A 13,220-nucleotide genomic window follows, 5' to 3' on the forward strand; every position below is an offset into this window, starting at 1 on the left:
AAGCCTGCACACACAGACACCCCAACTTCATTAGCATACATCAAGCTTCCCAACGATGTGACAAACTTCATTTGAACGTTGAAAGTGTTGAGGGCTTGTTTCTTTCTGCTGGCAGCTGTCAAAAACCACGCCATGTGACGGTACCAAGCGCAAGGGAAAGTCAAAACCACAATCTAAAGACTATATATAGATGAAATGTTGTCACTTTAAGATGACTGGGAGGGGAAAACGACTGCCGCTCCTCGCAGTCTTCAAAACTAGAGAATTACGCTTCATCAAGAACAAACAAAATCTCATTTTATAAAACGAGCTGTGGAGATGAAACCTGATTTCTCTCCTGAAAGTCAAAGTCCCTTTTTTTTTTTTTTTCATTGCTTTGGGAGATAGTGGCACACTTCCCCCCCCCCCCTCCCCCCCACTCTGCATTTCCCTTTTCTATCCGGCTCACTCTCATCTGGAGTCCGTCAATGACCGAAACCTCACGGAAGGCTTGATCAGCATTACTGTTCAAAGGCACCCGACATCTGTCCTAATGGTGAGGAGGCTCTTTTTTTTTTTTTTTTTTTTTTTGCCTCCTGCCACCTGTCAGAAAAACAAACACGCCTTTGCTGTACGAAAAAAGATGTTGAAAGAAATAGAAAAATGTGTTTGCTTGAAGGAAAGATGGAGATGAGAGAGGAGGGACCCTGGAAGAGGCGAGAGGATGCAAAGCAGACATCTTTGGGGAGTTTTGAGAGATGCTCCTGTTTTGAATTTTAACTCCATGGAGAGATACGGTACTTTACCGCTCCTTTGCTTCTTTTTTTTTTTTTTTCTGGATCTGTTAGCTGAGCATACCTTTCCACAACAGAGACGCTGCTGCTGCCTCCACCCACACACAAGCTGTAGTTAGCCGTGCTGTGGAAAGATGCGATTGGTCTGCTAACCGTGTAGCAACATCGTCCGCCATCAGGTTAACGTAGATGAGCAGAAAATGCATGTATTAATACGACGCCTACAATACAAGTTTAGCAGGTCATGATAGCCATGACGTCATCGAGACAGAAGCCGGATACACTGTACACCCACAATGCATACGTTCTAGTCCAGTTGGATCGACCCCGCTGATTGTACCAACACTCCCGGTGAAGTCGCCGTTGTAGCCGTGCCCGTTCTAATGTATGGGAAGGAAAATGGAGACGGCGTTGCCACAGAGGAGCTTGTAATTTAGGCCGAGCGGATCTCTCATTGCTGTGGCGACTGCACCATACATGAACCAAGAATGCAAAAGCTAAGGAGCGTGGCTTTTGAAGAATCTTAGACTTATATTCAGAGCGGTTGGTAAGGGATGTGTTTATTCAACCATTGTTTATTGCTTTGGTCTGAGGTAGTGGAGTGTGTTTTGTCTTGGCTTGCCATTCTGTTATGACTACAGAAGCTGCTATAGATAGATAGAAAATCTGCACTCCCATGGCTTCAGCTGATTTTTCAAATTAAAGCTTCTGAAACCCGTTTTTTTTCTTCTTCTTCTTATTGCCACTTGTTTGAAAGGGTCACTCTCAAATTATCCCTGACTTCATTCTCACACAGAGAGAAAAAAAAAAGAAGACATATGTCTGTAAACTTTCAAAATGAATGGGGCAGAAGGAGCCTGAAAAGAAATGGCCAAGTTGTGTCGGTCTAATCTGCGGCGCACTGTGCCGAGACAAAGGGAGCCGCTTCATGTTGGGATCATTTATACGGGGGGGGGGGGGGGTTCTTTGAAGTGCTTCCCAATCCCTTTCATTGTGCCCGGGAAGATTAATTAGCCGAAACCAGAACAATCAGTTAAATACACAACAGGAAAATGATTTTAGGAAAACCAATCTTTCCCCCCCAGTCACCTCATTCACGCTCTCTTCACATGAAAGGCCGGCCTGATCAGAAGGGGAGTGTGGGGATGTTGTTAATGTGAGCCGGACGCTGGCTCTGTCAAAGACATTATGTTCTGCTGAAATGCTCAGACTCTCCCCTGGTTACACCTTGAAATATGCGGCGGGGGAAACTGTTGCTTTTCACAGCCCCCGTTGATTCCATCCAAGCTCTGTTAAACTATTCATCAAGCTCTGAATTAATTGATCTGGCAACTCTTTTCAAAATGCTGTAAATGCTTCTGTTTTTTTACAGCACTGTAAAAAAAACAAAGCTCCGCGCTTGTGCATGTGTGTGAGTCCATTCATGTGTGTTTGTGGCTGAAATAGGGGGGGGTTGCGTTTACCAAAAAAAAACCTTTTCAACTTCTATAATCAGACTCTGGTTTAGTGGAGTGTAATTTAGCCCCAGACAGACTTCCTCCAGTCCTCCCCAGTGGAGCTAGCTAGCTGTTGAGCTGCTGTGCTGCGTTTGATGTGTTCTGCCCTCCACCGCGGCCCTGTCCTCTTCCAAACCCAGCTTGTGTCGGGCCCCGTAAATGCATTGTGTCGAGATCTGGCTGTAGGCGGCAGCCGCCAGTAGGGGGTGTTGTGCAGAGCGAGCCGTGCCAGTCTGTGGGACCCCCTGTGGAGATGTGAAGGAGCTGTGAAGAGCGAGGGAATACTCCGAGACATGAATAAAGAGGGGATACCCTGTGTGTGTGTGTGTGTGTGTGTGTGTGTGTGTGTGTGTGTGTGTGTGTGTGTGTGTTTAGATGAATGGGTAGCAGAGGCACTTATTCAGCAAAGATTTTAATAGATTATTATTAATTTGCTTGATTTTGTCTTTAATTGTGTCAATATTTTTTTTTAATCTACAAATGCTATAAATGCAGCTGAAGATCACACGTTTAAAGTTTGTGTGTGTGTGCATATGTGTGTGTGCATGGATAATGCACACGTATTAATTGGGCTGTGTAATACGGATGTATCCACTTATTTGTTCAGGTGTTCCTCCTGAGTTAACCGACCCTTGTTTGGCCGCCCTGCCCTCTGTCGTCTCAGGTGACCGCGGTGCGTCGGCAGTACGAGGAGAGGATCAAAGGCTTGATGCCAGCAGAGCTCAGACAGGAACTGGAGGACACCATCGCCTCTCTGAAAGCTCAGGTGAGAAGTGACTGTTTGCCAGATTACAGATCAGATACAGGCAGCAACAGAACAAACACGTTGACACGTTCAATCCGGTGGCTTTAGTTGCAGGAATGTTCAAAATCGTCGTGGGCGCTCGGGTTCCCATTTTCAACCTATAAAATATCTCTTCCATTCATCCATATGTTTAAACACAATATACTGTCTATCGGACAGATTTTCAAAGTAAAGTTCACTATCCTCAGTTATTTTAAAAGTCGATTTATGTCCTTTTGTCTTTTGCTTTCTCGGACCTTGACAGTCCTCTTTATTAACCTTAATGTCGCCTCTTCATCAGGTCACCCCTCGCTTAACCACATTCATGCAGCCCTGTTGTTCCTCTGAGCCGCTCAATATCAATAAAGAGCTTTTCACTTTCATCAGCTGTGACGTTGTAAACAAAAGAGGGATTTTTTTTTTTCCTGCAACGCCGATGAAACCGTGCAGTACAAGTTTTTTTTGTGAAAGGAGCTCATCATAAACCCCCGCCTTGTTCAAATAGCTTTACCAAGATCCCGTTTCAGTGCGCAGACCACAGCCCTGTGATCGGATATGTTTACAAGATGTAATTCATGACCAGAGCGGTCTCTCCTCTCATTCACGGCGTCTTAGGTTTTGCACATTAAAGCGCATTATTTTTACCAAAAAAAAAAAAAAAAAAGTGGGGAGAGTTTCTGTGTCTCTGGAGGCATCCGACCACATTTCGTTGGGGTTTTGCATCTACTTCACCACCGTGAAGTGCCAAATGAAATGCTAGAACTTCCCTGAGGTCTCCCCCCAACAGAAAGGAATGTAGGCTCCAGTACGGTAGTCCCAGAACAATACGGATCCTTTTTTTGGAGCCGCCATTTCTCTGCCAGGCTCGGGATGCCGTGGAAATGTAGACTGAGGTTTATTTTCACTTCAGCCCAAAGACACTTCATAAATAAACTCACACTTTGTAGCCAAACAAAAGAACCTCTCGCCGTGTCCTAACCTCGACTAACCTGGCTCATAATCTTCCCTCTGTCCCCATGTGCCTTAACCCCGCTGCCCTAATCTCCTGACCCCCCCTGACCCCTGCTGTCCTGACCCCTGGACTCAACAACCGAGCCTTTCTTCCACCCAGGCTCACCCCCTCCACCCAAAAAGCACAATGCCAAAGCCATCACGCGTCTCCGCTTCCAGTTTCTGCATTCTGAAACGCGCCGGTTTCCTACTTCCCTCGTTCTGATTAAACAACTAATCAGAGCAACGTTTTACTCTGTGCCATGTGTTGCATTGTGTGTGTCCGTGTTGCAGGTTAACTTCCTTCAGAAGAGAGCCTCGCTGCTGCAGGAAGACCTGGATGCCTGTCGCAGCAGGAGGTTAGCGTGATTGTTTAGATTGTATAGAAACGTGTGCGTGCATGCGTGTCCGTACATAGTTCATGTGGAACTTTGTACTTCTATACAGTACAAAGCATGTAGAGTATGTGCCGTTGTTGTTGTTTTTTAAGCTTGCGAGTACAGTGAACATCCAGATTTTGTCATCCTCCGTATACTTTGCAGCACACTATTAACGATGCAGTTACATGCGATGAAGTCTTGTCTTCGGCTATGACAGCTTCCAGTCCTGAGGGCTTTTGATTTTTGCCTCCCATCCATCATACTGTAAGAGCCATTTATGTCTTTATGAGAAGCATCGTATAAGTGCAGTGATAAGAGGCCTCGGCAAACGACGCCGCCGCTCACATCTCGGCAAACATCTCTCAGGACTGTCAGTCACACGCATCGCAGCGAATAACCAGTTATTTCACTGTACCGTCACGACTTAAAGCGACGGAGACGTCGACGATCTCAAAGGAGCAGTCAGTCGGAGAGAGTCTGTTTGAATTAATAGCGATGCGTTATAATGTTGGTTTGATGGTTTAACGCCGGAATAACCAAACTCTTTCTGTTTAGGTAACCGTGGCGGGAACCTCGACGCCACGCCGGGATATGAAGGACACGACGTCCAATCAGATGTGAGCATCATTGACTGTTACAAGTACTTTACACAACCCGTCATCTTTTAGTTTCATGTGCTGTTGTCTCTCATGGTTTCATCAGCATATAAACTATTTATTCATTGTCAGATTTTCTTGTTGGAAAAAAATAAATATTTATGTTCACAACTGGTTACGTTGTTCAATTTTATGTTTTTTTCCCCACGTCGTTAACGCGATATCATTGTCATTGATATTTGAGAGATATTTCTTTCCGAAATCCATCAATTTTAATAAAAGACTTTCCATCATTTTCTTCTTTTGTTTTATTTCTAAGCACGTTTTCCATCTTCTTCAAATGCCTCATAATTAGTCTCTCAATTAGGGGGAAGTCATGCTGTTGCCCTTGTTTTTATATGACCACAACAACGCATGTTAGCGAAGATTAGCTCTGCAACTTTACAACTAAAGTCAAAGACCTTGAATTCCCGTCTCCCCCATCACTATTTAGCATCGCCTTTCTGCTCAAGCCCCCCATTTGAACTGCACCGAGCAGTTGGGGGGGATTGTGGGTTCGGTGCTGATAAAGAGCGCTGGGAGTCGATTGTTTGAACCTCCGGCCAAACGCTACAGTCCTTGGGCCCAGTGTTCCTGCCCCCACCACCACTTTGTGTTACCAACGGCTCCACTCAAACCCGAGCCACCATGTCTCCGAGTCTCCTCCGGTTGTCTCCAGACTGGAGGTTTTATGATGATAATAACATTTGGTGGACCGAGGATGGGCTTCGTAATGAGCCCCTAGCCATTGTTGTTTTTGTCTCTCTGGTAGGTGAGGAATGCATGGGCTCGAATACTGATCATTTCAAAAGTATCCAGTATCTCCCCTGGAAAACAATTTGGAGGCGTTATTAAATTCCAAAATCAGATTTGATTTCAAAGAGGCCTCCGCACTTATTTGCGTTGGAATTGCTTTCTTTTTTGCACCCGCAGTTCACGCACTTCCATGTGTTCCCATTGTCCGTGATCTGTTCTGCTGCCTCCAAGCGAAACACTATACCCCTCTCTGTATTTATTTGATGTGCTTATTCTGCTGCCCAGGCAAAGAGAGAGAGAAGAAACACCAAAAAAAAAGAAAGAAGGAGACGAAAGAAGAGAGGACTGTCTGACCGACATCTGAGAATCAGGAATTTAGTCTTTCAGCACAAAGCCTTTGTAGGGTCTGTTGTTTCTGGACGGAGTGCACAGAGGATTGAGAACTATTGCAACACGGCATCATACGTGCACGTATGCACACGTAAAGGAAGGATGTGTCACATGTTGCATGTGTAGTTACATCCGCGTGGCCTCTGTGCTTCAAACTAACTAGAACGCTCAACATCGACTGTGCCTCCCTGATCGTTCTCCGATGAGTGTGTGTCCTTCGCGTGTCTTGACCCTCCTAGTCATACAGAAGAACAGGTAGTTCAGCTTAAATGACATCAAGAGCTTTGGGTGTTGATGTTTACATATCGTTGGGTCTCTGGGTTAAATGGAGATAATGATGGGAACTCTTTGACAGTCTCTCTTTGCATTCATGAACACCTTGGAGGGAGTTTAAACCTTCCCTACTTTCACACCTCCACCTGGCCAACCGCTACGTCAGCTGACGTGGTTGTCATTTTGGTCTGTTTTTGAAGAATTGTCAGACACATCTCACCCGATTCAGCTCTTTGGAAAGATGCTTTGACGCTGTTGATAAGCACTTGGTTTGCGGGTGTTTTTGCTCGTTTTTAACCTGTCTTTTAATCTGTGTTATTACTCTAATTGATTGTCTACCGCCAAAATACCCTTCATAATTGTGCTCGTGTAAATACAAGTCACGAATGTCATTTGCACACAGCCGACATGGCCCCATTAAGGATCAAAGGCCTCGCTTCCTCTCTCCGTTATCTCCACATCAAGGTTGTGTGACAGCAGTAAAGGGCAGCCGAGGTTTCCGCCATATTCTCGCCTCGCGCTTTGTGCTCACGGTTGCTGCATCATTTAGATGGGTGCCATGTGTTTGCTTTAGCTGCAAGTTTAAATGTTTCATTAGCTGAAGAGTATGGTGTTCATGACATGAGTGCACAAAGGCCCATTTAAAAATCATTGCACACAAGATCTCTTTTTTTTTTTAAAGCCTCGTGGCACCGAATCAGAAATGTAGAGCAACTGCAAACGTGGTGCAGAGGAACCCGCTTTTGTTTTGACGTATTTTATTTTTATTATTGAGCACATGAATTTAAAGAGCAGTGATTTGAAATAAACTGTAGTTGAGGTCCTTCACCGCTCCTCTTCTCTGCCTTTTTTTTAATTTTTTTTAATTTTTTTTTTTAAACTACTACATCTACGCATGTGACAGTCTGTGCGCGCACGCTTCATTCTGAGCGCTCGTGACAGGCCTCTGGGATTGACTGTACATCAGCGTGTGATTGACAAAGTCATCGCGTGTGTGTGTGTGTGTGTGTGTGTGTGTGTGTGTGTGTGTGTGTGTGTGCGTGTGTGCGTGTGTGTGTGTGTGTGTGTGTGTGTGTGTGAGCCGCGTGTCACCGGGGCTTTTTATAGTGCTGTATTCTGAGTCAGACCCTCGGAGGCCTGCGTTTGGCTGCTGTACGGCGCTTGCATAAATAAACCTGTTTATCGCCACACACTGATGTCTTCTGCCTTTGTCTCTCTCCGAGCTAGTATCACTCTCTCTTTGTTGAGACGGTATTTATGGCAGTGATTTTTTTTTTTTTTCTTCCCCGGCCCTGTCACTCAAGTGCAACAAGAGCCGTGAAAAGGATATGCAGCTGTGTGATTTGAGAACAAGTGGGTTAGAGGCTATGCAGCCGGAGTGAAGAAGGCACAGAAGGTTGTGTTTTTGTGACTGTGGAAGGATTTTCTTTTGCTGTGTGGGTTGAGCAGAGGGACAGAAGACCATGTACTAAAGATAGTGTGGGAGGTTTGTCTGCATCACTTGCCCTACGCGTCTCTCTCTGGATCTCTGGTATCTCTGTCTCGCTCTCTCAGCCTCTTATTATTCTGTACATAATCTTCCAGCATCACTGGTGATGGGGAAGTAGACTGTGGCCACATCCTCACTAACGCACATAAAGTTGAAAATGCATGTTTTGATTCTTCTTTTTGACCCTCCTTTTGAAAATATTCTTCAAAGTGCATCATTTTAATGTTGGATTACTTTGGAAATAAATAGGGCATGAAGACTGAACGCAAATGTAACCGCTCGACTGGTTTTTGCCGTCTTTTGCATTTTTCCTTTTGTCTGTTTGTGTAAGAAGTAGAGAGTCATTTGGGACGGCTGCACGCTTTTTTTGCTCAAGTTGTTGATTCACGCTACCCAGAGTGAAGTTGCATCTATTTGTGCCCAGTTGTGTATTTGAATTTTGCTTTATTACATAATTTTACAATTTATTCATACATTTAACTTTTCAGATTTCAGTACAATTTTATCTTCCAACATTATGGTGTAAAGGCTGTTTGAAAGCTTTCTCCCTGTTTGATCAATGCGTTGCCTATAAATAGTCAAACATGTAGGTATCTAGTCCAACAACTCATCTGTTTGATCACAGAATGTAGATCGAACCCCCAAAATCCACAGAAATGTCGAGAGGCCTTTGTGTGCCCAAAGGTTTCTACTGCCCTAAAAAAACGGTGGTCTAATAGTAATATACATGAATGTCACGTAAATCCAAAGATCTGATTGTCTCATAAACAAACAACACTTTAAGAAAGGTGTGAAGCTGCACATGAACAATGTCCTTTTCATATTTATCTGCATTTGTGAACACTGTCAAAATCCTGTTTGAGCTGTGTGCCCTCATCAGAGCACATATCTCTGTCACACCCCTCTAATGGAGGAACGGGAAGCTGTGGGGGGGGGGGGGGGGGGGGGCAAAAAAAAGATAAAAATCTGGGATCTGTTGAATGGACGAGCGAGTTAATCACCTTACCAGTCTGGGAACCCTCTGCGCTCCGGAGCCAGGAGAGAGGAAGATGGGGTTAAAGTGATGGATTAAGGATGAGTGAGGGAGCCCACAGGGTTCAAGTTAAGACTGATTTGGAGACGGATCGCTGTCCTGTCGAGCGTGGCGGAACAGTGGCGTCCGGCCTGTGAAGTGTCGGCGTGGTGCTTCGGTGCGAGCGGCAGAGGAAATGAAAAGTCATTACTGTCAGTGTGGAGTGAGCTTCATGGCCCAAACGGGATTAGACGGTGCATCCGACATTGTTTCTATACATTGGTAGACTTAAAAGTCAAGCGCAAAATGGGATTAAAACGAGGGAAAAAAACCCAATAAATAACCTTCAACCACCACCACCCCCCCCCCCCCCCCCCCTTCCCTCTTCTTGCCTCCCTTTTATTTCTTCTCTGCCTTCCTTCGCCACCAATTCCCTATTTCATGTCTCACAGTCTTCTCTCTTTCACCTGTCTCGCTCCCTGTTCCACTCTCTCTGACACATCTCTCTCTCCCGTCTTCCATCCTTCACACACTCATCGCCATCATCAAAATGCACAGGTAGGCGCCGACTCCCACGCGCACTTTACATTCTCTGTTTTGCAAAAAAAAAAAAGACATCCTTCTGGGGCCAATTGGCGCTTGAAATCCAACTTCATTCCCCTCAAACTGAACCCTTTCAAAAACAACCCCCCCCTCCTCCTCTACCACCCGCACTCTTTTTTTCTTTCTCCCTCCTCTTCCTCTTTCAAAACAGCCCCATAACAAGCTGGCGAATTGTTGCCCTTCCTTAACTTTTAAGGGTATTATGCACCATGTCCAACTTCAAAGCCTGTCTTAACTCCACACTTTAATTGTATCTTCCCCAGCTCTCTGCGTGCCATTCGATTCTGCTGACAACAGCACTTCTCCCTCCGTCCTATCTCCTCCCGTCCTCCTCTGCCACTCTTTGGTCCTCGATTATGTTGTGTATGTTTGACCACCCCACCCCACCACCACCACAGCTCCTCTCATCAGCTCCTTGCTCCCTTCAGAGGCCATTGTCCCCCTGTTGTCACCTACTTTGAAGAGGTAGCCTCCATTTCCTCTCTCGGCAGTCGGTTGTTGCCCGGGGTGTGTACACACCAAACAAACTTGAAACAGTAACCCCCTGTCCTACATTGGCTGTCTCCTGCTCTCTTTATCAGCTCCCTCTCTCTCTCTGTCTGTCTGTGTGAGCTGACTTCCTCCTCATGGCCCTGGTTGATAATTGCCATAAGCTTCCCTCTTGGTTTCATTTTCCATTGTCCTCCCCCAAATTCTTGGCTCTGGCTTGAGATAAAGGGATGAGTACTTCAAAGGGGTCTGCAAAGAGTTTAACCCCGAGCCGAAAGGAACAGCTCACAATACTGTAATTGAGAGCAGTTACTGATCACAGAGCTGCAGCACCGAGAGGACAGCGCCGGTAGACGCACACACACACACTCACACACACACACACACTCACACACACGCACTCTCTCTCTGAGTGTTTATGACTGCAACTGAGGTGGCCAGTAGCAGTTACGACAGGCCGCTCAGGAGACCATATAACACAGTCGTAAAACCTTCTCTAGTCCTCTGAAGTTGTTGTATAGGAGGTGTTTTCCATCGAATCTGACTTCAGATACCAAAGACAATTAAGCTGCTTTGTGTATTTTCTGCGCATGCAAAAAAATAAATAAGAAGCTGCCCACAAATAAAGACCTGATTGGACCCGCAAGCGATTTATCGCCCGTCTCTATTTATAGGGCTCTTTGTAGTGAGGCCGAAGTTGACCCGTCCCTGTAATAATATCTGCCCGGACAGAGGGACAGTTACACCCCATAACCTGTCCCCCCCGAAGCCCTCTTTCAAGGGTCTTTTTATAGGGCCAGGAGCCAAGGACACCCCTTGGTCCCGGGGCAGTCTCAGACCTGGGGTCAGCTCCTGAGGGGGGCAGCAGGGAAAGACTCGACCTATGGGGACCTCCCATGAACCATACAGGGGGTTGACAAGGCAGGACATGAGGGCCCAACTGGCCACTGGTAATGGCAGGGGGTCCACACCACCGTCATGGTGCGGGTTTCCACCCCGGTGTGTTTACTGTCAGAGGTCAGGCTGAACCCTCCAAAGTTAACAAAGGCTGACATTGTCGGGCTCTGTATATTAGCCAGATGACCTGTACGCCTACAGAGAGACTCTGTGTAGATGAGCTTTTATGAGACAAGAAATTGTTTGTGTGGACTTGTTTTTAACTTTGAATCATTAGTGTCTAACATACTGTACGTCAGTGGTCCCCAAGCTTTTTTTGTTAAATGTAGCCACAGAGCCACCTCAGATGACCTCAAGTCCATCTACACCAACATTTATATCCGCTGTTTAACTCTTACTTTTATCTATTCTTTATTATCCATCACTTAAACTCTTTCAACTACTCTGCTGCTTACTTGCTAACTAGTTTTCACGCATTCAACAAGAGGAGTTCAAGAGTTACAACTAACTCAAAAAGTGGATTTAAACAAAAAGAAAAACATTTTAAAATCCCCACTTATCACCGTGACGTGACGTCATCCATTGGTTTTTGGACTCCCGTTTTGAAACCTTGAGTTCGGAATTTAGGCCGTCGCCATATTGGTTTTTGATCAATCTTGTCTTTTTGCAACCAGAAGTGACACGAGAGGGTGGAGCCATTTTTAGGTGACCAAAATGTTACAACTAACTTTCATGAACTGAGAACACACACTGTGAAAGGGTTAAAGTTATAAGACAAAAACATGGACAACTCAGAGACTGGACTACGCCGTGTTAGCGACCTGTCAATCACAAGGTAGCCCCGCCCCAAAGCATACCCTGCTTTTAAGTCTATTTTATTCTTAATGGGATCATAATTTACTAAATGAACATCATGCTTGAAACTAGTGATTGAGACCATAAACTCATGTTCACAATGTTTACTGAGGTAATAAATCAAGTGAGAAGTAGTCATTTTCTCATAGAGTTCTATACAATCGGACTTCTTTTTGCAACCAGAGGAGTCGCCCCCTGCTGGCCAGTTTGAGGTACTTCTACATTGGCTTCATTTTTCAGACCCAGAGTTTGCCGCCTGCAAATGACCTCTTTCACAGCCATTAACAGTTGCACTGCCTGTTATTTATGGTAGTTTCATTGATTTATTTCCTCCTCTGCATGCTCTGATTGGCTAGTACTCGTTGCCTCGTTCACAGACTGTTTTAAGTTTATTGCCGATGAATAAGATTGATGGAAGGTTGGTAGGGTTAATGATTCCAGCTCATATTTTCATCAGGATGGCAGCCTTCTTGTATTGTGCTCTCATATGTAATTACAATGTTGTGATTATGGGAGCGGGCAGAGTTTAAAGGTGACAAAGTGGCCTTTGAATGATGAGTAATGCCTTAGTCATCATGGCCTCTTCAAGAGCAACTTCCTCTTTTATTAACCTTGATGGGAAGCGATGCATCAAGGGAGAAAGTTTCACAGCACCTTTAGCAAACAGGCTGATCAAAGTGTTTGCCGTCTTTGTACTGTACTTTTTGAATGTCTGTCCACTGAGACAACAGCGACACACAGACACCTACTGTCTCGCTTTCAAGGATATAGTCATCTTGTACAAAGGGTCTCCTGTGGTGCCTCATTTGAACACTAAAGACCTATCCAGAACTAAACTCACACTATTGACTCTGTTCTATAAACACTACAGTAAGATCACTGGCTGTAACTAGTCCAGTTTGGATAAAGAAAATGTCCAAAATCTCCACTGCCGTCTGCATCCAAACAACTCCTCTCAGACCGGTGAATGGATGTATATTGAATGTCTGATCCGTCTGTGGGCTTTTCACTTATTCTCAAGTTATCTGCTGCACAAAGCAGATAGCTGCACTGCCAGAGCTGCAGAGAGGAGTCATTCTTCTGATGCTTAAATTATACGATAACATCCTTTTAGGGAATTTATCCCCGGTGGACAGATGTTTTAATCTGGTGTGCATGCATGTACCCTTATTGCCACTGGTAGGAGCTGTGGAGTGATGAACAGCACTATTTGATTTGCTGCAACATGTTTTATGTGAAGGACATCTGCGGATTGTGACTTTTATTTCAAATGCATGGGTTTAGGACTAATCTAGTCTTTGAATTATGCAGGAGGGACATCTCTATACCTTCCAAATAGTCTTAAAGGGATTAAAATCATAGTTGTATTATTCTCCTGAGCTTTTGTCTTCTTGTAAC

The 13,220-nt window shown here is 45.0% G+C and overlaps 1 protein-coding gene across 1 annotated transcript in view; it reads left to right on the forward strand.

The window, feature by feature from the left end:
- Nucleotides 1–5,194, forward strand: part of cep112 (centrosomal protein 112) — an 83,875-nt gene extending 78,681 nt beyond the window's left edge. Inside the window, exons 25-27 of the mRNA XM_076086021.1 lie at nucleotides 2,934–3,035; nucleotides 4,338–4,402; nucleotides 4,979–5,194. Of these exons, the coding sequence (XP_075942136.1) occupies nucleotides 2,934–3,035; nucleotides 4,338–4,402; nucleotides 4,979–4,982 (171 nt within the window). The 3' untranslated portion in view covers nucleotides 4,983–5,194. The remainder of the gene's footprint in view (nucleotides 1–2,933; nucleotides 3,036–4,337; nucleotides 4,403–4,978) is intronic.
- Nucleotides 5,195–13,220: the final 8,026 nt, after the last annotated feature.

Source organism: Anarhichas minor, unplaced genomic scaffold (assembly GCF_050575085.1).
Source record: "Anarhichas minor isolate MPS153535 unplaced genomic scaffold, ASM5057508v1 ptg000007l, whole genome shotgun sequence".
Lineage (NCBI taxonomy): Eukaryota > Metazoa > Chordata > Actinopteri > Perciformes > Anarhichadidae > Anarhichas > Anarhichas minor.